The sequence below is a fragment of the Dermacentor variabilis genome, chromosome 1, assembly GCF_050947875.1.
Source record: "Dermacentor variabilis isolate Ectoservices chromosome 1, ASM5094787v1, whole genome shotgun sequence".
NCBI lineage: Eukaryota > Metazoa > Arthropoda > Arachnida > Ixodida > Ixodidae > Dermacentor > Dermacentor variabilis.
The window spans coordinates 277290716-277315466 of NC_134568.1; the positions used below are offsets into that span (position 1 = coordinate 277290716).

General features: G+C 42.8%; 1 protein-coding gene across 4 annotated transcripts in view; it reads right to left on the reverse strand.

Annotated features, from left to right (window-relative positions):
• The window catches only part of LOC142565267 (uncharacterized), a 111868-nt gene extending 88563 nt beyond the window's left edge, over positions 1-23305 (reverse strand). Inside the window, exons 1-5 of one of the 4 annotated variants that reach the window (XM_075676250.1) lie at positions 23084-23305; positions 18250-18342; positions 16484-16711; positions 14584-14840; positions 6165-6472 (exon numbers count right to left, since the gene is read on the reverse strand). In XM_075676250.1, coding sequence (XP_075532365.1) covers positions 6165-6472; positions 14584-14676 — 401 coding nt within the window. In that variant the 5' untranslated portion in view covers positions 14677-14840; positions 16484-16711; positions 18250-18342; positions 23084-23305. Of the gene's footprint in view, positions 1-6164; positions 6473-14583; positions 14841-16483; positions 16712-18249; positions 18343-22865; positions 22985-23083 lie in introns of those variants that run through there. The other 3 variants (XM_075676248.1, XM_075676247.1, XM_075676249.1) reach the window with 3 other exon arrangements.
• Between the last annotated feature and the right edge of the window lie 1446 nt (positions 23306-24751).

Below are 24751 nucleotides of genomic sequence, written 5' to 3' on the forward strand. Positions count from 1 at the left end.
ATAAATCGGGAAGTAAAACAGAACCCGCTAACTAAAGGCCAATGTCACTAACATGCAGTGTCTGTAAACTACTAGAACACATTATCTTAAAGCACATAACCAAACACCTTGAACAGGAAGAAATACTAACAGATTGTCAGCATGGTTTTCGCAAAGGAGTTTCCATAGTCACACAACTAATTGAGCTTGTCCATGATGTATCGTTAAGTATTGACCTGCAGAAACAAATTGATCTAATCTTTCTAGATTTTTCAAAAGCCTTCGATCACGTAACACATAACAAATTAATTTATAAACTCGAACTTACCTTGGGAAAGGGCCCTATTCTGAACTGGATCAAAGGCTACCTTACTAACCGGACTGTTTGTAGAAGTTAACCAGCATCATCATCAGCCTATTTACGCCCAGTGCAGGGCAAAGGCCTCTCCCATACTTCTCCAATTAGCCCGGTCATGTACTAATTGTGGCCATGTTGTCCCTGCAAATGTCTTAATGTCATCCGCCCACCTAACTTTCTGCTGCCCCCTGCTACGATTCCCTTCCCTTGGAATCCAGTCCGTAACCCTTAATGACCATCGGTTACCCGCCGTGGTTGCTCAGTGGCTATGGTGTTGGGCTGCTGAGCACGAGGTCGCGGGATCGAATCCCGGCCACGGCGGCCGCATTTCGATGGGGGCGAAATGCGAAAACACCCGTGTGCTTAGATTTAGGTGCACGTTAAAGAACCCCAGGTGGTCCAAATTTCCGGAGTCCTCCACTACGGCGTGCCTCATAATCAGAAAGTGGTTTTGGCACGTAAAACCCCAAATATTATTAATGACCATCGGTTATCTTCACTCCTCATTACATGTCCGGCCCATGCCCCCCCCCCATTTCTTTTTCTTGATTTCAACTAAGATGTCATTTACCCGCGTTTGTTTCCTCACCCCAATCTGCTCTTTTGTTATCCCTTAACATTACACCCATCATTCTTCTTTCCGTAGCTCGTTGCGTCGTCCTCAGTTTAAGCAGAACCCTTTTCGTAAGCCTCCAGGTTTCTGCCCCATACGTGAGTACTGGTAAGACACAGCTGTTATACACTTTTCTCTTGAGGGATAGTGGCAAGCTGCTGTTCATGATTTGAGAATGCCTGCCAAACGCACCCCAGCCCATTCTTATTCTTCTGGTTATTTCAGTCTCATGATCCGGATCCATGGTCACTACCTGCCCTAAGTAGATGTATTCCCTTACCACTTCCAGTGCCTCGCTACCTATCGTAAACTGCTGTTTTCTTCCGAGACTGTTAAACATTACTTTAGTTTTCTGCAGATTAATTTTCAGACCCACCCTTCTGCTTTGCCTCTCCAGGTCAATGAGCATGCATTGCAATTGGTCTCCTGAGTTACTAAGCAAGGCAACATCATCAGCGAATCGCAAGTTGCTAAAGTATTCTCCATTAACTTTTATCCCCAATTCTTTCCCACTCCAGGTCTCTAAATGCCTCCTGTAAACATGCTGTGAATAGCATTGGAGAGATCGTATCTCCCTGTCTGACGCCTTTCTTTATTGGGATTTTGTTGCTTTCTTTATGGAGGACTACGGTGGCTGTGGAGCCGTTATAGACATCTTCCAGTATTTTTACATATGGCTTATCTACACCCTGATTCCGTAATGCCTCCATGACTGCTGAGGTTTCGACTGAATCAAACACTTTTTCGTAGTCAATGAAAGCTATATATAAGGGTTGGTTATATTCCGCACATTTCTCTAACACCTGACTGATAGTGTGAATATGGTCAATTGTTGAGTAGCCTTTATGAAATCCTCCCTGGACCTTTGGTTGACAGAAGTCCAAGGTGTTCCTGATTCTATTTGCAATTACTTTAGTAAATACTTTGTAGGCAACGGACAGTAAGCTGATCGGTCTATAATTTTTCAAGTCTTTGGCGTCCGCTTTCTTATGGATTAGGATTATGTTAGCGTTCTTCCAAGATTCCGGTATATTCGAGGTCATGAGGCATTGTGTATATAGGGTGGCCAGTCTTGCTAGGACACTGTTCCCACCAACCTTCAACAAATCTGCTGTTACCTGATCCTCCCCAGCTGCCTTCCCCCTTTGCATAGCTCGCAAGGAGTTCTTTACTTCTTCCGGCGTTACTTGTGGGATTTCAAGTTCCTCTAGACTAGTCTTTCTCACGTTATCGTCGTGGGTGCTACTGGTACTGTATAAATCTCTATAGAACTCCTCATCCACTAGAACTATCTCATCCATAATAGTAACGATATTGCCGGCTTTGTCTCTTAACGCATACATCTGATTTTTGCTTATTCTTAGTTTCTTCTTCACTGCTTTTAGGCTTCCTCCGTTCCTAAGAGCATGTTTGATTCTATCCATATTATAGTTTCTTATGTCAGCTATCTTACGCTTGTTGATTAGCTTAGAAAGTTCTGCCAGTTCTATTCTAGCTGTATGGTTAGAGGCTTTCATACATTGGCGTTTCTTGATGAGATCTTCGGCTCCTGCGATAGCTTACTGGTCTCCTGTCTAACGGAGTTACCACCGACTTCTATTGCGCACTCCTTAATGATGCCCATAAGATTGTCGTTCATTGCTTCAACACTAAGGTCCTCTTCCTGAGTTAAAGCCGAATACCTGTTCTGTAGCTTGATCCAGAATTCCTCTAGTTTCCCTCTTACCGCTAACTCATTGATTGGCTTCTTATGTACCAGTTTCTTCCGTTCCCTCCTCAAGTCTAGGCTAATTCGAGTTCTTACCATCCTATGGTCACTGCAGCGCACCTTGCCGAGCACGTCTACATCTTGTATGATGCCAGGGTTAGCGCAGAGTATGAAGTCGTTTTTATTTCTAGTCTCACCATTTGGGCTCCTCCATGTCCACTTTCGGCTAACCCGCTTGCGGAAAAAGGTATTCATTATCCGCATATTATTCTGTTCTGCAAACTCTACTAATAACTCTCCCCTGCTATTCCTAGAGCCTATGCCATATTCCCCCACTGACTTGTCTCCAGCCTGCTTCTTGCCTACCCTGGCATTGAAGTCGCCCATCAGTATAGTGTATTTTGTTTTGACTTTACCCATTGCCGATTCCATGTCTTCATAAAAGCTTTCGACTTCCTGGTCATCATGACTGGATGTAGGGGCGTAGACCTGTACTACCTTTAATTTGTACCTCTTATTAAGTTATTATTATACCACAACAAGACCTGCCACCCTCTCGTTAATGCTATTGAATTCCTGTATGTTACCAGCTATATCCTTATTAAACAGGAATCCGACTCCGAGTTCTCGTCTCTCCGCTAAGCCCCGGTAGCACAGTACGTGCCCGCTTTTTAGCAATGTATATGCTTCTTTTGTCCTCCTAACTGCACTGAGCCCTATTATATCCCATTTACTACCCTCTAATTCCTCCAATAACACTGCTAGAGTCGCCTCACTAGATAACGTTCTAACGTTAAACGTTGCCAGGTTCAGATTCCAATGGTGGCCTTTCCGGAGCCAGGGATTCTTAGCATCCTCTGCTGCGTCACATATCTGACCGCCGCCGTGGTCAGTTGCTTCGCGGCTGCTGGGGACTGAGGGCTGGGTTTGATTGTTCTATTCATACAGGAGGTTGTGGCCAAGTGCTGCACCAGGGTGGCCAATCCTGCTCTGGTGAGAGAGTGCGTTACCGGTTTTGGTCACAGGGATCAGGCCGCACTCCAGGCCTGTTCCATTAAATTTAGCGTAAGATCCGGAGTTCCACGAGGAAGTGTTCTGGCTCCAGTTTTATTTCTCATATACATTAATGATCTGCCTTCTAATATTCCAGTCAATGTTAGACTTTTTGCTGACGATTGTGTTCTGTCTCAGGTAATCAATTCTTATAATGACCATGTGGCCTTGAACGACGCTTTGTCACTTGTATACAAATGGTGTAACGAATGGCAAATGATTTAAAATATTAAGAAATCAGCTATTTTATCAAGTACGAGAAAAAAGCTCCCATCAGAATTTAACTACACTATAAATAACGCCACACTTAACAAAATGAAGGAGCACAAGTACCTTGGCTTAACATTAACACACGATTATAGGTGGGAGCGCCATGTTAACAACGTTACCTCGACTTGCACAAAAAAAGTTGTTTTTCCTAAACAGATGTCTTAGACTAGTACCCCCAAACACAAAACTACTAGCATATAACACATTTGTCAGATCTGTATTAGAATATGCTAACGTTGTTTGGTTTCATTTCACCAAAGAACTCGTTAACAAACTAGAAGCAATTCAAAGGAAGACACTAAGATATATTTACAGCAAACAAAGGTTAACAGACTCACCCACAGAATTGCTAAAACAGGCCGGTATACTGACCTTACAAAATCGAGCCAAGCTTGCACGATTAAAAATTATCTATCAACTTTTCAATTCATAATGAATTGAAAATAGACAATTCCAAATACTTATCTATAGCACAAACACGACTCACCCGACAAACATTCACTATCATTAAACGAACACCCATTTGATACAGAAAGCCATAAGCATTCGTTTTTCCCTTTAATGACACGTGAATGGAATAAGCTGGACCCTAGTATTACAAACAGCCCATCCTTAACTACTTTTTTGACATTAGCCGAAAATTAATTACGTACTTCACAATTATGACGTACCTGTGTCACCATTTATTTCTGTACCATTTTATTTCATTATACATATTGTGTATATAATCACACTTTCTTTAACGACACCTTAAACGTATCTTATGGATTAATACCTCTTGTGTATACCTCAATTTTATAACTTGTATTACTTGCCATTACTGAGTACTCTTGTTTATTTATGCAATTTTTTACTTCTTTTCATGTTGTAATTATTGCCTACCACCATTGGTATTTGACAGACTACCTCATTACCCCTTGTTACTCTTAAATTTAATGCTATGTGTTATTGTGTAATTTATGCCTACCATTTTGGTCCCCTTTGTAAATTCTCTACCTCTTTGTTTACTTCTTCATTTTTTTGTAACGTTATTACAATGTATTAGGTTATTTTTCTGCCTGCTATATTGTTTCCCTTTGCTAATTGCATGTCTATTATGTGTAATATTAATATTGCACTAATTATTATTGTTACATTGCAAGATAACTATGTATGCCCTTCCTGTTATGATCCCTGATGGGATCTACAGTATGAATAAATAAATACCTGGCACCTCCAGCCATGATTATGGCTGCAATTGTGCACCAAAGGAATTGATGTTAATAAGGTATCTGATAAGACTCCTTTACTTCATGACTTGCAAAATGTACTAGAAATAAAGACATGTTCCAGCGCCTAAGAAAAATGAAAAGAGGTGCACAGAGAAAAGGACGACAAAAAATGTACAGCACTCTACCTTTTCTATCATCCTTTTGTCTCTGCACCTCTTTTCATTTTTCTTACGTACTGGAACCTATCTTTGTCTAAATTACAATTAGCCCAACTCTCTGCCTTAAGTATGAGAAATAACTTGGATCCAGGTTCAATACTCATTCATGGACATCTGCATCCACAAAATGCCTTAGTGCAAAAGTTCTACTTTCATTAAAGCCACTAGTTTATTATTTATAATGCCACAACAACCAAACAGCTGAAAAGGCAAGCACATTCAGCACTTCATTAGAGGAATACTATAGAGAAATACCAAGTTAAGCTATATTTGTAGATTACACTTTTTAGACACGAATTAGGTCAGTCTTACCAAGACTGCTAAGCCGAAAAGGAATGAGAAACTGAAAGACAAGTGGCAAAAATCACCTTGAAATTTTTACAGCAGCTCCCTGTGATGTCATGCATTTTGACAGCACCTCCTTGAGATTAGTTCATTGTTTATCTATACAGGAAGATCACACTGTGTGCAGAAATAAGCAGACTCAACTCTAGAAGTCAGTCAAAATAAGTAACAATGCAGTGAAACCTATGACATCCAACTGATGTCATTGGTGCTGGTTTGGGTACAAAATTAAATAGGTGAAGACTGACCTTATTGTTCTTGGTTTGTTATCAAAATTTTTTTCATAAGAAATTCAAATAAGTAGTTTTGAAAGAATTCTCTGCCAGGCTAGAGTGTATGCATTTCTCTTTTTAGTGTCCCTTTAAACTGCTGTATCAGCACATCTTCCCACACAAATCAGTGAACTCACTTGATCAATGCGCGCAGAGCGGTCTGTAGGTTGTGAAAATCTGGACCCGAGCGCGATGCTAAGGGTGTCTCGGATGGTTGTGGGGCATCTCCCAGCGTGGCTTCCTCGGATACAGCTAGAGGAGAGGCTCCCGCTAGGGCCCTGCATGGCGACACGGGCGGGGGGCTGGCACTGGCACGACTGGATGAAGGGCTGCCAGAGCAAGGGCTGCCCCCCAGTGCACCCAGCCATGACTGCTCCTCCTTCACCGTCATGTGGAGCATGCGCACCAGCATAGAATTGGGCTCGTGCAGCAGACTGCCGCTATCCTGAAAGGCACACCCGAGCAGCCAACATGTTACACATCATGCCTGCACTCCTAGTATGACAGAAACTGTGACTTTTTTCACTAGGAATTGGCAAGACTCTTGCATGCGCAAACAAAATGGATGCATTCCCCCAAGAGTAGTATGAAGACACAAAGGAAATCCAGTTGGTGTGTGAAGATGCTACTCACAGCATTGGCAAGAGCACACGGGCTCTCAGCTGCACTAAATGTTAACAGATTAACGGGGGGCACAGCGATTGAAGCGGTCAAATAGACAAAATTTTCGGTTTCCTGATTTATGTTTTTCGCTATCCACAGACTTTTACCTCGTGGTGAAATATTATAACAAAATACGCTGTAGAAATTGAGAAAACAGCACTTTCCTAGAGTGCTATCAAAAATTGCGAAAATATCGCACCGCGTGGTAGTCCGCTGATGATGCACCGCCATCTTGGTATCACCGTAAAGAGGAGATCGGAGCTAAAGATAGCCGAAGCTATGCATTTCTCCACAGAAAAATAAAGCAGCACACGCAAGCGAAAAAAGGCAAAGACGGCATTGCGATTGGGCGCAGCAGTCACGTGGGGCACAGGGCACGCTCCTATTGGCTGTTGTAGATTTGAATTGCTGACGAACCTCTCTCGCGCGCATTCTGCTGCGCATTCTGGTCAACATGATAAGAGAGTTTTAAAATAGGGGCCCCAATAGTTTGGGGCCCCAATGAGCTTGGCGGGCGTTAGCGTTGGGGCACGCAGGAGTGAAGAGCTTTAAAATAGGGCTTTGTGCTTGCAGATAGCGTCTTGCGCTGACAGCACTACTACGGCGTCAAAGAAAAGCTATTAGAAATAACTAAATACCATTTTATGATAACAACAGTAATTTCGACTTTCGTGCATTTGTGTTTAATTAAAATTTAGAGGTTATTCTGTAAGCAGCAAACAATTAGTTGCGCTTAGTTTTGAGTAACCAATTTTACGTGCCTTCACCAGCCAAGCTAAGCCGTGTTAGGCCTACGAGCCATAAAATTCACAATCAAATTCGGAATTGGCGGCATCTAATGAATTAATCTTCATAACACAAGCTAGTTGAGAGAAAGCGATAACCGCAGTCACTTCTCTTATCTTGCAAACTTCACGCGTTACCATGAATCGAACCCAGTTTGCTGCTAGGTTAGAGCCATCACTTCTACTTCTGCTATGGGTGCCGCCATGTTTGTTTACGCAAATCTTGTGGGGCTCCCGCTAAAGTGAAATTGCGTGCCTGACGCAAAACCCAAACGTAGTTTGCATCTCGTGCATGCGCAGTGGCTTCGGCGCTATTTCTTTGGGGCCCCGAAACATTTGGGGCCCGTATTTTAAAACTCTGATCGTGGCAGCTTACGCGCCTTTTCTGTGATGAGCCCCAAAGGAATAAAGTTTCGAACGGCCCACGTGTACGGAAGACCGCGAAAGGCGTGGAAAAGAGGGACAAAACTACTCGTAGAAGCGTATGCCGCCGAGCTTGTTGACGAGGCACGACCAGCGCACATGGGTGACTGGGAAAGCGCGCCCGCAAGCGATGCTGAAGGCACGTCTGCTAGCGATGGTGAAGGTGCGTCTGCTAACGATGGTGAAGGCACGTCCGTGAGCGATGGTGACGGTGCGTCTGCGAGTGGTCGTGATGGCAACGCGACATCGGTGGAGCAGAAGTTTTAGCGTCAAATATTCAACTGCAGATTTCAGCTCCAACTCTCACTAACAAAGAGGTTGCGCAACGAGAGACATGAGCGGAGGTTTTGAATGCGCTGTCATCTGCCTCTGCACCACGGATGGATGCACGATGAACAAAAAGGCAACTAAGGTGCACGAAACTGCTGCAAGAACGCAAAGAACTACATCAAAATGTAAAGAAAATGTGTCCTCACAAGCAAAATACTACATCCCAGGTGGGTTTTTGGTACTCAAAGTAAAGATTTAAATGTTTACAACAAATGAAACATAGAGCTCCGTTTTCTCAACTTTCATTCTTTGTGCAGTTGCTTTCAGTCATCCCAGTGCCATTTCACAACGAATGAAGACAAAATCATTCTGTCTTTTGCACTTTGATCCTGAAACATTGACGAGTGCAATAAAGACGTCAATTTTTAACTGCGCCTCATAAAAAATTAATAATGGTTTTTTTTGCAAAATTCATTAGTAAGACAATATGCATAGGAAAGTTAAAAAAATATTTTTATGCTCATTTCCGCATTTAAAAAATAAACCAATAGCTTTATTGCACGAAATGGCCCTTTGTGAACATGCGGATGTGAAAATCTTGGCAAGCTCGTGTGTAATTAATTAATTTGAGGATGACCATTACAGGCTGTCAATTGTTGCAACTCGAAAATTGTAATAGATAGCACAAAGCTAATTTCAGTTATGATATCAACATAACAAATCACACCTGCATGCCAAATTTCACCAATTTATTCACATAAATAAAAAAATTAATGCTTCATACATGAACTATATATGAAGCTCAACCACTTAGGAATAATGCTAATATCTTGGCCTGAACTGTTGCCCGGGCAGTTTGTTCCAATATCATCAGAAACACATAATACTTGTCTGAGCTGCAGTTTCTGTTAGCTCATTTCTGATCACACAGTTAACTTTGGGCCCACATGCATCCCATTTAGCAGTTCACCTCCTTTCCATCACTATATATAATAATTATATTTCAATGTTTCATATTGGCTGCGGGAACCTTTGTACTACGGTCTTTGTAGCATTTCTCTAGTGGACGACTACGTCAGGTGAAGACTGAAATTATGTTCACCACATCGAAACCTCTAGAATAGCAGCAGAAATAACAAGCACAATAAAAGACAAAAACACGAAAAACTGACTAGTGCAAATTGCCAAGGAAATGGGATGCTCTTCAAGAAATGTAAGAATTTGAGGAGACATTTTAGAGACCTAGTTGGTACATACTCAAGTTAAATAAGGTGAGACTACAGGCTGTACTGATACCTAAGTGAGGAGAAACTAGTAAGCGTTTTACCTTTGGCACATCAGATAATTTGGTGGAAATCATGCATTTGAAGCACAGAAAGCTTCGAAAACTATTATTTATTTATTTGTTTGTTTATTTTGATAAATGCAATGATCAATGCTAGAGTCCCCAGAAAGGTAAGTTAGAGAAAATAATTAGAGCAGCTAGAGAAAATAATTGCAGGTAGTTTGTTTAATATCACAGAAAACGCTTTTGATCATGAGAATGTGATGCAGTATTTTCTAAGCAACCCACTGAAGCTAACATACAGGTAAAATAAATTACTTGAGGTACATATATTTGGTGATACAGTAAAAAACTTGTTAATTCGACCCTCGTTAATTCCGACACCTCTCGGAGCTCGGCAAATGCTAGAGCGTCGCAAATGTGCAACACAAAAGAGCAGAAATTCCGGTAGTCTGCATCGCCATAGTCATCAGTAGAAATCGCATGTGAATGACCGCAACACCAGAAAACTTCGTGCCTATTTGTGCCTTTAAAGTCTTTATTCTTGCGTTTACCATCATGCAAAGCACTGCATTGGCCGCCTGCCTTCATGACTGCGTAGTTGCCATACATGATTGCGTTGATAGTGGCTGCGGTTTCGCCCGTGGTGGTTGTGGCAAAGAATAGTTTCGCTTTGACTCGGTGCACTCATCAGCCACGTGCCTTTATGAGTGCGTAGCTGCCATCCATAACCGCATTAACAGCGGCCGCGGTTTTGTCCGAATGGTGGCAGAAAACAGTGCTTTCATTTTGACAAGCTTTTGAGGATGAATAGCACCGGCTACATCATGATGGACAGCAACCAGCTCACTGGCGACAAAGTAATCAGGATGTGCGCCCGGTAGTAAAAGACCTGTCTCGGATGAAGAGATGCGCCGCAGTCGTGCTGTGAAGGAAGTCGCGAGCCCTTTGGTGCTGCGAGCGCTAATCAGCCACAAGATGACGAGAATTGCAGCTTCTGTACTGCTTTTGTGCAAAACTAGAAACGTGATTGGCTCATTCATTCAATAAATAAAAGCGTGTTGAATAAAAGCGTGTTTATTGTTTTCTTGAGACCCTCGATAATTCGACATTTGGTTAACTCAGACATTTCTTCCGGTCCCATGAAATTTGAATTAACGAGGTTTTACTGCATAGTAAAAGACAAGCTTGAAGATTTGATTTCAAACAATTGAGGTGCTACAGTGGCAGTCGGAACAGGTGGCAGATTGAACAACTTTTGTTGTTAGGCGTATCATGAATTATGTGTTGAATAACCACTCCTATCACTGAAATATTACTTCCTGTGTAAAACATCATATCACATTTTTGCATGAGGATTTTGCACACCCAATGCAAACATGGCCAAAACTTTTTTTACAGACTAGCATATTTAAAACAGGCTATCACTCTGCACATTACTCTACTTTAGCTCGAGGCATTATCATGGTGGTTTGTCGAAGTACAATGTTTTTTTGTTTGGTTTCTTGCTGCACTTTGGGAAGTGCATGCTTCACTGTCTTCACCTTGAGGCTTAGTGCCCATGGTAGAGTGCATTAGCGTGACTGAACGAGAATGTAGAAAGAAACAGATACACAGACACACAGGCTTAAGTACAAGCAGTCTGGTGGCCAAGTTTTGCTTGGGAATCCTATGCTCATGCAACCTATTGCTCATCCACTTGGACCTTTTCTGCTCATTTCCTCTATTAGATTTTGCACACGAAGCAGCCATGGCCTCTTCCCATATCCTCATGGGTCAGTTGCACAGCCACCATGTGGTTATGCCAGCTACAGGGTGTCTATCAATTTGGCATTTCCAAATTCCCTGAGTTTTCCAGGTTTTCCCTGAGTGCCTTGGCAAAATTCCCTGAGTGATGCAGATCTATGTTTTATGTCAAGACGGGCTGAAACCATATCGCCCGATGCTGTCATTCTCAAGTAAGCATATGTGAAATTTAAAGAAAAATGACTTAGTCCAATTTGAATACTAAAGAGTAGTGTTTATGTTATTCAGAAAGAGACTAGAAGGGAAGGGTTAGTAAAATGCACAGCAAATAAAATGTCTTCAATAATTGCAAATGGGGTTAGACATTATCACATACGAATAAAAAGGAGATGCATATAGAAGCAAATATTTTCGAATATGAGCTATTCTATCAACTGATAGCAACCTCAGCAGAATGAAGCCCGAACTCTGTCACAATTGAGATTCTCTCTCAACAGCTTGTAAGTCAACCTCAACTGTCCTGACATACTCTCAGCTCGCGCACGACGCCCGAGTGTTGTGTTTCACTGCTTTTAAGAGCTTATTTTGGTTTGGATAAGGGACACCTGCATCTCGGCATCAGCCAAAACTTTATTTGTTGAGCTCAAGCTCCTTCAAAACGGCGGCAGCAAGCTTCCATTCCCGTTTATTCCTCAATGCGTAGGTCATTTCTGTTCTTGTCCGCCTTCCGCCACTCGTTCGCCCCAAGGACCATTTGAAGCATCTTGGTCAGTTGCACAGTCCACGACCCATTTTTCGAACTACCTAGGGGCTGCGAAAACGTCAGACAAATTAGCCAGTTGGAAGAAATAAATGCATGACATTTACTGTCTTTAAGGGCTCAAACCACCACAGGCACATTTGAAAACGCCCTGAAGGCCTGCCTGTACACGTATTAGGCATATCGGTGCTTGTACTGCGACAGGAAATACCGGGTGCACGCATGTATAATTAAGGAATACATACTGTGTGCCATGGCAATAGCCCCTTCACACGCTTGTTATGCTTCACTGCAATACTTTTGCGTATGCTTCACCAAGTAACATTTGTGTACGGAGGCAAAGCTGACTTTCGGGAACCGACATTATGTAACGCATCGTGCTTTCCAAGCTTCTAAGCCAATCGCGAGGACCACAAAGGTGGAGCCCGTGCCATTGCTGACCAGCAGCGAATTCTTTCAATAAAAAACACAGCATCCAATGGCAAGAAGCTTCATCGTGAACGTCGAAGCACCTAGGCCTAGCATAGCCGCCGTGGTAGCTACGGCTGCCAGCGGATCTGCGCGCGAGAGCGCCGGTTCGAGGCTGCAAGGTAATCAAACTGGCAGCTGTGGTGCCTTTCATTAATGTTGTTTCGGACCTGCGGTCACGGCAAAACCTCCGGAAAATCGAACGGCGAAGAGTTCTTACGTCTGAAATTTCAGACGTTCTGATACATTGACTCTATGTGGTACGTGGTGGTGCCGCGAAGCCGTCCAAGTTATCGGGAATCCAGAAAGTCGGTCGTTGATTGTACACTGGCAACTCCTCCAGCCGACGAGAGGGCGTCAAAGACGATTCATTACAATTCCTGTCTGTTACTCGAGCCAGCATTACCTCGACTTTCTACCCTTTCAATAAAATTACAGCTAATTTTCGCTGATAGAGGCACAAATTCCCTGAGTTTTCTCTGAGTTTTTCCAGACTACTCAAAATCCCTGAGAATTCCCGGTTTTTCCAGTCCGGTTTTCCCTGCTGGTAGACACCCTGCAGCTATCACCGTGGGTGGTAGCCACTGACTTCTTACACCAAAAGCTTAAGCTGGCAACGAAGTTAAAACCAGCTACCCTCAGTAAATAAGTAAAAAAACAAACGCAGTGCCCATCAACTTCCCATGGTGCACGCGCGTCATTAGCTGGGTCCTTAAAAATAAGCCTAGCGATCAGGCAACTAATTGAAAAAAGCGTTCAGGTGTGCCATGAAAGATAAGCAATTGTAAAAAAACAAAGCTTCATAGCTATGGTGCTTTGTTTATATCAAAATACATTCCTGGGCGAGAGCTGACTAGCAAGAGCTATAGCGACTTTGGGCGAATTGCTTGCACTGATCGTGAGGTTCTCACATTTGCTAGGTACAGGTGCTGTAGGCGGTGATGATAAGTAATGATGCCTCAATAGGCAGTGTCCAAACTGTATGCTCAGAACAACGGCTATCTCAGAGTAATGGAAGCCAATGGTACATAGCATGTGGCACTGAAATAAGGCAGAGATATAATGCAGGTATGATTCTGCATTATGGTGTATCATTTTTCATGGGAGTAAAACAGGTCAGATTGCCAGGATTTGGTCCCATGTTCAATCCCGTACCCAGTACGAATTTTTCTTCAACTGTGAAGTTTTCTTTTCGAGATATCCATGTGGGTTTCCTTCTAGCTTTGTGCTACAGTCGGGGGGATGGCAACTTTTTTCGTGCAACCTCATCCACCTTGCTGGATTCTGCAGAACCGATTTGCCATATGGGGCAAATTCTACATGTAACATTTTTTATTTACTTTTATTTGCACGCCCCATCTGCTCCAGTTTGGAGTAGTAGCAGGGGTCAACACGAGCGCAGTGCAATGCCTGTGCCTCTCCCAGGAGACATCGCCTCGCTTATCACAGTATCCTGGCGCCAGGTATGTATATTTACATATGCTGCCACTTCATTATGAGGAGACTTAAGGCTAGACAAATTACTGGGCAGGAACTTGTGTTACCCATGGTTGGCACCAGCTCCTCATATTTAACATGCTGCATTTTGGCATAGCATTGGGGCAATTTTCCCTACAATCCCTATTTGTAGTGTCACATAGTAAGTAGCCTTGATGATAGAATGCACATTGGGGCAAATGGCGCGGTATTTCCCACCACTTCGTTGTGTCGTGTCAATTCCTGTCCCTGGCAATAGAAAGAACCTTGTGAAAGTCTCTAGGTGCAATCGCAAAAGACCATATGCTGCACACTAGGCTGGTTAGGCTATCTGTGTTCATGCAGCACTTCACTACGTGTGCTTGAATTATGTTACCATGTGAATGGATGAATGAATGTGTGTTGTTTAGTGCCACAAGGGCCACTGCTACCAGGTGTTACACCAGACTGCAAACACACTTTGAGAAATGTACTATGACAAGACGAAAACACAGCATGCAAGTTACTTTACCTAAGCTATCAGCTTACAAACAAGCATTAAAGGATGAGGACAGCAAAGAAGGCACACACACACACTTCACTCTGTCTGTTAGCACATACAACACATAGTCTAATACAAACAAACCCAAAATCCAGATTGCTAGCTGTAATTACAAGCTTTCCAGGTAGGTATCACAAACCTGAGCAATGTCTCGTACAGTAGAAGACACAGAATCCTCATGCTGGTTGGTTGTGTCCAAAGTGCAGTCCAGTGTACTGAGATTAGACTCCATCCTGTGGGACTGCTCACACAATGCACTTGCAAGCTCACTCAGTTCCGAATATGGCAAATCTCGATAAGACGATACTGGATCGTAATTCACTGGCTGCTCGGACACCTGGCCATAGTGCTCTTCCTTTACACCTGATGATGCTAGTCCTATTTGCACCAGAGACCCTGCGCACACACACACACACACAAGACCACATTTGAAAAATTATGAACTACCTCCAGAATGTATAACAATTCAAAACAGCGATTAAAAGCACATCAGAGCAAGAAATAACAAGCATAATGACCAAGAAAACAGCCTTCTACAGCAGAACTGATAGTTGGGCTAGTTGGTACGAATTCATAGTAAAATATTTTTGTGTGCACAATTGACAAGGACACAGTGAAGGGGGACACACGAGCGCTTATTCACAACTATTTTATTTTCGGAAAGATATAGAACATATATACCCCAGCTATCAGCGCTGAGCATGTGCAACAAGAGTGGTCAGTAAAACAGAAACAGATTAAAAACAGATTAAGAAGGTTCAACCAGTATTTAAAAAAGCGAATTCATTTTCAGTGATTACAACCGACGGTTGGCTTATGCATCTTTTAGCGCACTTTTTGATATGAAATGCTTCTGTGATTTCACGTGTTAGTTTATTTTTATGTGAAAACAAAATGTCAGTGTTAAAAAATACCGGATCACAATGACATAGGTTGCAGTGGTTCGACAAGTGCGAATGATTTTCTTTACCAAGAGAACGTTCATGTTCTTTTAGACGGGTGTTTATGCACCGACCGGTTTGTCCTATGTACATGTTGCCACAGGTCAATGGAAGCCGGTACACAACACCTATTCTGCATTTTGTGAATTTTTGATCGTCTTTTAGACCGCAGCTGCATTTTTTTACCCTATTGTCTAATTTATTGGAAATAGCTTGGCACAGTTTTTGCACCTTGTTAGGAGCGCTGAAAACCAGTTAAACGGCATACCGGCTGGCAGCATTCTTTAGCCCATGGGGAAAATAATGTACACGTAAGGTACAACTGCAAGGCGTTTTTTGTTCGTGCTAAGCCTGTTCCTTGAATCTGTGGGCTGTACACTCTTTACTATTTTTATTCCCTTTTCGGCCGCTCTGACTATAATGTGTTCCGGGAATCCCACCGAAGCTAGTCTTGTTACCTGATTAGCAAAGCTTTCTTTTAGTCGGTGGCAACAAGATTTTACTAACGCAGCCCGAAGGCAAGACAAGGCCTTCTACATTAACTTTAATTTTTTTTTACCTAATGCTACCCGGCAAGTTTGGCCCTTGCTGTAAGGAATCCTGAGAATGTATCGGGACTGTACAGCACCTAGAGGTTGCAACGTGGCAGATCACTAATGGCCAGTGCGACATTACATTGTGTGCAACATGTTGCTCGCTGTCTCCACTAACAATGCATTTTCTCATGTGCAATCATGACTTTCGCATTCACAATCAATATTTCCCACCGTGTTGACATTGCAGGGACCTTAAGAGCTGAAAACAATCAAACAAATAAAACTGGGTAAAAGAAACTGTTTTGCATGCCTCTTGGAAGAGAATGAAGATTCTGAATGCTATAGGATTCTAAAAGCTTCATGTCTACAGGATTGCATATCAAGCAATTGGGAAGAGCAGACTTTCGTAGCTTCAGTTTTTTCCTATCGGAACACAAACTGGTCAGCACTTCATCCACATGCAAGCTAAGTGTCCCCCGTACATGATAGCAGAATAAGCTGTATGATGGTACACCGTAAAGGGTAGATGTAGCAGGTGACAATGAGTAAGTACAACACTCACATGCTATTATTGAAGATTTGTAATCACAAATGTTTGCAGATATCCATCTGCTGTAACTGAGCTGTGGTAATCTCTAGTTGAATAAACTATGTGACAGCTGCAGCTGGTGACGTAACATTATAAATTCCAAGCTTAGTTTTCTTCGTCAACTTCTAAGCTTCAGAGCAGTTCTCCAAACAATCAACTTTTTTTCCATCCATGTTTTTCACCCATGTTCTTCAGTTCCATCTAAAAGTTCAAAAGTTCTTATACTTAGAACGTGGATGCAAACCATGCATTAAAATACTTTTTTGTTTACATTCACGCATTCTAGTTTGGTGTCATCAAAATTCAACATATGTAATAGGAAAAATAACACTGCAGCTAATCAGCTTACAGCAAATCTCAACACCAAGACCCATCCCTCATCGTTTAAATGAAAGATCAAATTGTAAGCAACTAGACATCGTAGGAGTATTTTTTGTTGGGCTACTTGGTTAAACACGGCCATTAGAAGAGGGGTGCAAATTGACCCACATACATAGAGAAAGACAGACCGGACAAGCATTTGAATACAGCATTGTAAAAACTTGCTTGTCTTGTCTGTCCATCTCTGTATATGTGTATCGATTTGTGTTTCCTTCTAGTAACCAGACATCACCAATCCTGCTCCTGCTTAAGTGTGATGCCAACACTTTTTCTTTCGGCAATGAATTGCTTATTTTATGCAAAAAAGTTCATAAAGAGAGCTTTGTTTACAGCATAAATGCCGCCCTCGCTTACTGTCATTTGCTACAGCTAGCACATGAGTTAACACAACAGCATGCCAGTGTGGTGCCACCATTTTGCTCCCTTAGCAAAACGCTGTGCCTCATTACAGCCATTGCTCCACTGTGACAATACAGCAGGTGCACAGTTCACAAAGAAAGCTGAGTCATGTGTTCAGATTTTTTACCAGGTCAGAGCTCAATGCAAATTTGCTCATGTGATGGTGGCAATTTAATACTGCAGGCATTCATCCAGTCATTTAATGAGGATCCTGGTGAAAAAGTGGGCTGTGCACCAATCGCACTGCTGACAAAGCATAAAAAGGAAAAGAATCTGGATAGAACTGTTACCTGCTTTAGTTTTAGCATTTAAAAACTGCGAGATATAAATTTGGCTCATGTGCTGTGCAAACAAAATAGAATAGCAAGACGCATGCAAAATAGAATGTTACCATTGCACCTAAAATCACAGTAGTTGCATAAAAAGTGCAACCTACTTAGCCTAAATGGTCAAGAAAAGACTTGGTAGCATACATAAGTTTTCATGCAAAACAATATTCATTATTTATTTTTTTTATCACAATCACATATTTGCTGCTCTGATAATTACTGAATTGATCTTTTTCTTTGTTTTATTATCATATGGTATTACTGTTGTATAATATGCCAAGAGGATGCTGTGTATATTGTAGTAGCTATGTATTTGATGTGCTTGTTTCATTGTTTACCCCCTGAAATAATGCTCATGAGGGTGCTGTAGGAATTTGTATAAATAAATAAATAAATAAATAAATAAATAAATAAATAAATGACTTATGCATGCACTGCAGTTATCACAAGTTCTAACAGTTCTCATTCCTGTCTCATTGCTTGACTGCTCACTACAATTCTGTGCAACAAGTGTTTACTACAGCCGCTATTCGGGCTTAAATGGTTTGCACCAAATGCCCAGCCCTATATTGCTACTCAAATGAAATAAGCGGCTTGAGATGACTGGCAAATAAAGAAGTACAAGCTCACCCTTTGAGATGTAGCCAGATGGCAAGTTACTAGTATCAGCCTGGGGGCGGTTGGTGATTTTGCCCATGTCAACATTTGGAGAGGTTCAAACTGCTGAGAAATAAAGAAAGGGGGTGGGGGTTGGGTTGGGGGGCGAGAGGAAGAAAGGCAAAAAAATTCAGTGAACAACCACCACATTATTTCTAAAGAGCGCACTCACAAAATAAAGGTATCGGACTGGGGAAACCAGCACAATGTACTTGAACATGATGAACACATGACAAATATTAAGGCCATCCTGAATGTGTTGACATATGCCTCAACATTCACATTCAGAAAATAGATGCTCAGTGAATTAAATTGGAGTGGTCTTGAGCATGTTTCATATAGCATGTCAAAAAGCAAGTTTACAAGTATGAGTTATCGAATCCAGACAGCAAATCACATTGGTAAAACTCCTTCCATCTAATGAGTATGCACTTCTAAATTACAGTGGCTATACACCAAGCGAGTAAAGGTTACTATGACCTAGTTAATGACACCTTAATTAAACAGTTCTGCAAACAAAATTTATCCCTTCTATCATAACCATGTTGAAGCCACATTACACAAATAGTGGGATATCTACAAGTGAGAATACCTACAGGTCAGTATTTAAAAAAATAAAAAAAAGATTTCCTGGACTGCACTTCGCAGTGTCAGGAATGATGGAGAGGCTTGTAATATAGCCAATCATCTTTTTTTTTTACAATCGCCGCAAAAACTATACTGGGAGATTCGTACAGTTGCCTAAATTATTTCTGCATACAATGTTGGCTACAGCAGTGTCACACTGCTCTATTAACTCTGCCAAAAGACATTCAGGCAGTATAGCAAGGCTGATAAATGGTTCACTTCCCTAATTATTCTCCTGGACAATATGCACTAGAAAGGCACAGATAAGCAGGCTGACTGTCAAGCTGCTCAAAGAGGTCTCATGCCTGTAAACAAGCTTCCGATCTGTGGCTGCATCACCCAACAGTGCGCCTGGCAACAGAAGTGGCGAGTGCGGCTACCTCAGGCGTATTTACTAGCGACCGTTATCTGGTCCACCAGAAAACATAAACACTAGACCAAAGACATTGCCGTGACAATGAACTCCTGGCAGCACTAGAAGCTGGTCGCTCTCATGCATGCTCAGGCCTCACTTGTACTTTGCTCACCAAAAGTTTGGCAAAGAGTAAGATACCACAGGATGGAGCCTATCTGGCTAGGAGAGGGAAAGAGGCATCCTGTGCTAACATTGCCAAAGCACTTTCAGATTGGACAGCTGTCTTGGCACATCCATGAGACGAGAGTTTACACAGCTGACTGAGCGCTACACAAGTTGTAAAAGTGAGGCACTTAAAACGTGGGTCAGTGCTGGCTTTTGAATAGCTAGAACATGAGAAGCATAAAGCTTGACTAGAAACTGAAGAAAGAAAGCTGTAGAATTATATGTAGAAAAAGAAAAACTGCAAGTGCATGTAAAATGGAAGCAGTGCCAAATTTAGCAACTAACCCCCCAAAATTATTAGGATGAGTATTTCCAATTCCACAAAATTGGGCAAAGGCAGGTTAAAACTAACAAATTTGTAAAAATCTTCTGAAGTGTTTCAACAATCGAAGGTTCCATTTTGTGTAAACAAAGCATGTGCACTCATAAAGCCACTGTGAAGCAATGCTTGTTCACAGTTGTGTGTTTAGCTAGCAATACATAACTAGGATCATGTTTCATCGTTGTATTAACACAACACTTCTCATAGCAAAAACAATAAGTGCTCATAGTACTGGTTACTGATGCCATATGTAAAGTAGCTTTGATTCATAAGTATACCGGCATGAAATAAAATATTAAATTTGCACATATATGTAACTTCATGCACAAAGGTACTGGAAATAGTTCAATATGAATCCCAAGTCAACAGAAGAAAGAGTATGTTCAGGCAATTGAATCTCACCACATCAATCAAAATTTAATTAATGCCTTGCTCTACAGCTGATACTTGCACACAAGAATGTTGCTCATCCACATGGTCACAAGCTTTCTGCGCAATTCCTAACAAATAAGTCCTAAAGAATGCGACAGACAAACTCCAACAAGAATACCCAAAAGCCTTGGGTCAACTGACAAGATCCCAGCTGTGCCCACTCAAGCACCACAAGTATGAGCAGTGGCATCCCAGCCATCACCACTCAGTCTCCATCACTTTAGTGGTAAGGATAAAAGAAACAGGACTCCACAGATAGCCCCCAGCCTTATCAGAAGAGGCTTCCTCAAAGCACATGATGTGGCACCAGAAACAAGATTACAATGATGGGTAAAAGACAAACAACGAAAACAAAATAGACTGCCACACAAGCCACACCACACTACACGGTTGTCCCTTATGCGGCCAATGACACTATCCGGAAGCAAATCGGCAGTTGCTACTACCAACACACAAGGGGAAAAAAAAACGAGAAAGAGAGCATGCAACAAGTAAAACCACGCAGCATTTCCACATATGCTTTCCGAAGTTCTCAACACACTAAGTTATTCGTTAGCTGCAAGATAAATTTTTCAAAGTGCACTTAATTTCCTATATTTTCTTCCCTTGAACATTATGAAACCGTGGCTGCACGAGAGTGCTGTCGCATAAACTGAGGACATAAGTTTAGACCAAGCATGCAAAGAAAAACCTAAACTTGTCTAGTAGCTGTGCAAACCTGAAATAGGCCTGTTCTCAACAAACTTCACAGACAGAACAGCAAGCTAAGTTGACAAGCTGAAGAATAAGTGAAAAAAAATTTTACACTAACTCCAAGGCTCGACATATAGACTCATAACCTGATAAATTTTGTGCCTGAATACACATTACAATGAAGCGAGAGTAGCCTGCATGTATTTAAATAACGAATGTCATTTAAACAAAGAAAATAACATGACAGCAAGATGTTCAATACCGGCGTCACAGTTTAGTTTATTGTTTGTTATTGCATGTACAAGAAACGGGCTCACACATTATATACAGCATCAGGAGGTCCCAGAGTGAGAAAATGCCAGGGGGACCTCCTATCATTAGTGGTTTCTGTGCAAGCTACGAATGTGAGCCAATCGCTATCGAGAAATTCGATCGCGATCGGGCTCGATCGCGATTGAAAGTGCTCCGTGTGACCAGAGTTTACATGCTGTCCGAGATTATTCTAGAAAGCAAACAAAAGCATTGGTTCGACTTCATTTTATGTCCTCGTGGAGCCAAATCAAGATCAATACCACAGGAAACAAATTAACCACTAAAATGCGAGTAAATGCTAATGATTTGCTTTTCTTTTCCATGCAACCTTTCCTGGAAGACATAGCCATAACATGCTAAAGTAATTATTCATAGCTGAATGTATAATACTTATCATTAGGGCAACAGCAAAGTGCAAAAGAAAGGTATTTTGATTTTGACAGTTGTTTGGTTGCTTTCATAAAAGTCAACAGCCATGCAGTTTTCATCCGAGTGCAACTGTACAACAAGCACCTCCTGGTACAACCAGGCGCTGGTGTAACGTATTTGCTACATTTAATATACTGCAATGTCGTATTTCATTAAGGCTAAAAGACTCGAAGTAGTCCAGAAAAAATTCAGATAAAAAGCAATGATAGCTCGCTCGTAAGAGACGTTTACGAGCTTGTTAACAACGCCCTCAACTTGACGTTTCTTGACTGTAAACAGTGCCAGGCCGCTCCAAAGCATCCGAAGCAAGCAGTGCAGCCTGTGCAGCTGCGGGGCTCTTCACCCCGTATCGCTTTATTGCGGACGGTTGTTGCCCTCCTGATATTCTGACATAACACGAACCATTAAAAGAAAGCCCCGTCCCGTACACGTACTTTCGACCTCGTTGCAGAGTGACTTATCCCCGATTGTTTAACATGCCATCGCCGTTCAAGAACCCTGCGATACGATATATGCGCACAGAACAGGACGGCGAACATCCACGGGAAGCTCGAAGGCGACAGACGTAATAAGAAACACGTTCGATCGCTGCATTTCCTGTACGTACATACGTGCGCCAAGACAACAGCCGAGTAAAAACAGAGCAACACGACGCGTCACCACACTTCTCTTGACTCGGCTTACAAGTGAGATGGAACGTGATCGAAAAAACTCTTCGGCGACAATCTTCGCGCTAGACGCTTCTACACTCAGCACTTATCCCAGATAGCAACACCGCGAGATTAAAAAACGTGACGGAAGATCGAGTAAAAGGGGCATATCGAACACGGCTTCTGTTTTGCTGTTTTTCTCCGCTCACGGTTCGTATATGCAATTGTTCAGCGGCAACTAAACCAAAGGAGCTCGGAGAGCCACCATAAATAGCGGAACGCACCAAAAACACGCAGAAAAAAGAAACAGAAGAACAGATAGCTAAATGCACAAGCGACCAAGCAGAAAAGAGAAGGCAGACCCGTCACAGCCACGATTCCTATTTTGAGACAAGGAGGTAACAGCACGCATCACGAGGCAAAACTGTTCGTTCACAACGAAGTTACTGCATAAATCCTGCCTGCGAATTCTTAGATGAACGTCAAGAACAGCGAAGTCACACACATAACAACACAGGTCAACTCGAGCAGACGCAAACCTTACCACTTCTTGTATGTGACCTGTACGGACTCTCATGACAAACGAAGCGAGACAGCATGGACAGCAATTACAACAAACACTCATAAGTTCGGGGAGTGTTTGTTGCTGAGTGCAACGTAGCAGGACTACGCGGCCTCATTCAAGCAAAAATAAGCAATATCAATATAGTTATTGCTACGAGGTTGGACGCCATTATGGGTCAAGATCCCAGAAACCCTCACCTCCAATCCACGCGAGCGACGCGCAGTTCCTTCCCTGATGTCGTCGTCTTCTCGATATCGTGACACAGTATTCCAAATTTTGGCTTTCATGTAATCAGGTTATGTAGGGCGATCGGAAACTGTAATATAAAAACAAAACCGCTCCGTCGCGCGGTAACAAACAGGAGGATTGAGGTTATGCAGCCGTCTGCCTGAAACTGCCTCTGCGCATGCGTCATACTCTCTCTCTCTCTCTCTTGAGTTTTCCTTTCCTACCCTACGCTTCTTTTCCTTTGTATTTTTCTGCTATCTGGTCACATGACTTGCTGCGGGCAAAGTCGGCGTAGCCGAAGTGTCGGGTGCTGGTTTGGCGTTCCGTTTGGTCGCTGCTTCCGGATACGCGTCAGTCGGCGTGCTCCGAGCGGCGCGGTCAGATAGCTTGATAGTCTGGGTGGCTGGACGCCTGGACTCCCCCTGGCCCCCGGTTTGGGCGCTGCCCTCTGCCCACATAGGCGCAAGGTGGCTGGCGTTGTACGACCCGATTTTTGTAGGCGTTATTGCTAAAGCGACTGAAGGGATCGCACACTTGTTTGCTGTCTTGAATACTTCTTACTGGTGCTTCGAAATGATTTTACAGATTGACATTTTAATAGCCGAATTCCTAGTACAGTACACAAATTTAAAGCTTCCATCGTTGTCTACTGGGGCTTGGAAGAGGTGGCGGGGGGCACACCGGACACGTGCCTACCGCGAAATTTCTGGGCTAGTACGTGGCCTGGTCGTACGTCGAAGTGTCGGGTGCTGGTTTGGCGTTCGGTTTGGTCGCTGCTTCCGGATACGCGTCGGAAGGATACGCACCCCGCACTCCCGAAAGCATTTTCTGGCTACGTTATTGCTCGGAAGCGTATTTCGAAAATGAAGAATAGCAGACATGTTTGCTTAAAGAACTAAAATGCGAGGCACTACTGGTGTTACTACAGCTACCACTATATAAGAGTGCATTCAGGTTCAACGAATGAACTAAATCAGCGCCCAAGGAATCGCTGCGTTCTTGCACTCTAGTTCTTGCACACGCATGACGATGATGATGATGTGTGGATGCTCCATATGAAACGGATGCTACGGATGCTATAGCCCTATAGCCTAACCGGTATATAAAAAAAAAAAAGCAGTAACTCAAAAACATGGATAACAGATCACACGCTGGTATAGATGCTAGAATGTTAGAACCACGTTCAAGTAGTGGCGCGCCTCAGTTCACCGTTGCCCTTCACCCCGAGCTTTCGTGATTTTCACGCCAGAGGCATCGAAGTACCCCTCATTTGTTGAGAATCTAAGGGCCTGCGGTAGCGTGGTGCCCCTCGTTTGAACGTGGAAAGAGACGAGCACAGTCCAGTATTATGAAGTCGGCCGCCTCACTTGTTTCTATGTAACTGCGACAGATGGCAGCATAAACTTGGGAGACTGAATCTGTGCTGCAGGCCCGGTAGACGTATGTGAGCGTACGCAGCGCTGTTTTCGTACATTTCTTCCTTGGCTGCTGATGGCTTGTGTTCGCCGTGGATTTACGCATCTCGCCCTCAGATATCCGACGAGCCGGCCCGACGTTTTTGCGCAGGCGCGACTAAGAGCGGGCGCAAGAGAGAAAATGTGGGGGCTTTGGGTTTCTTAGCGTGTGTTGTATGCGTT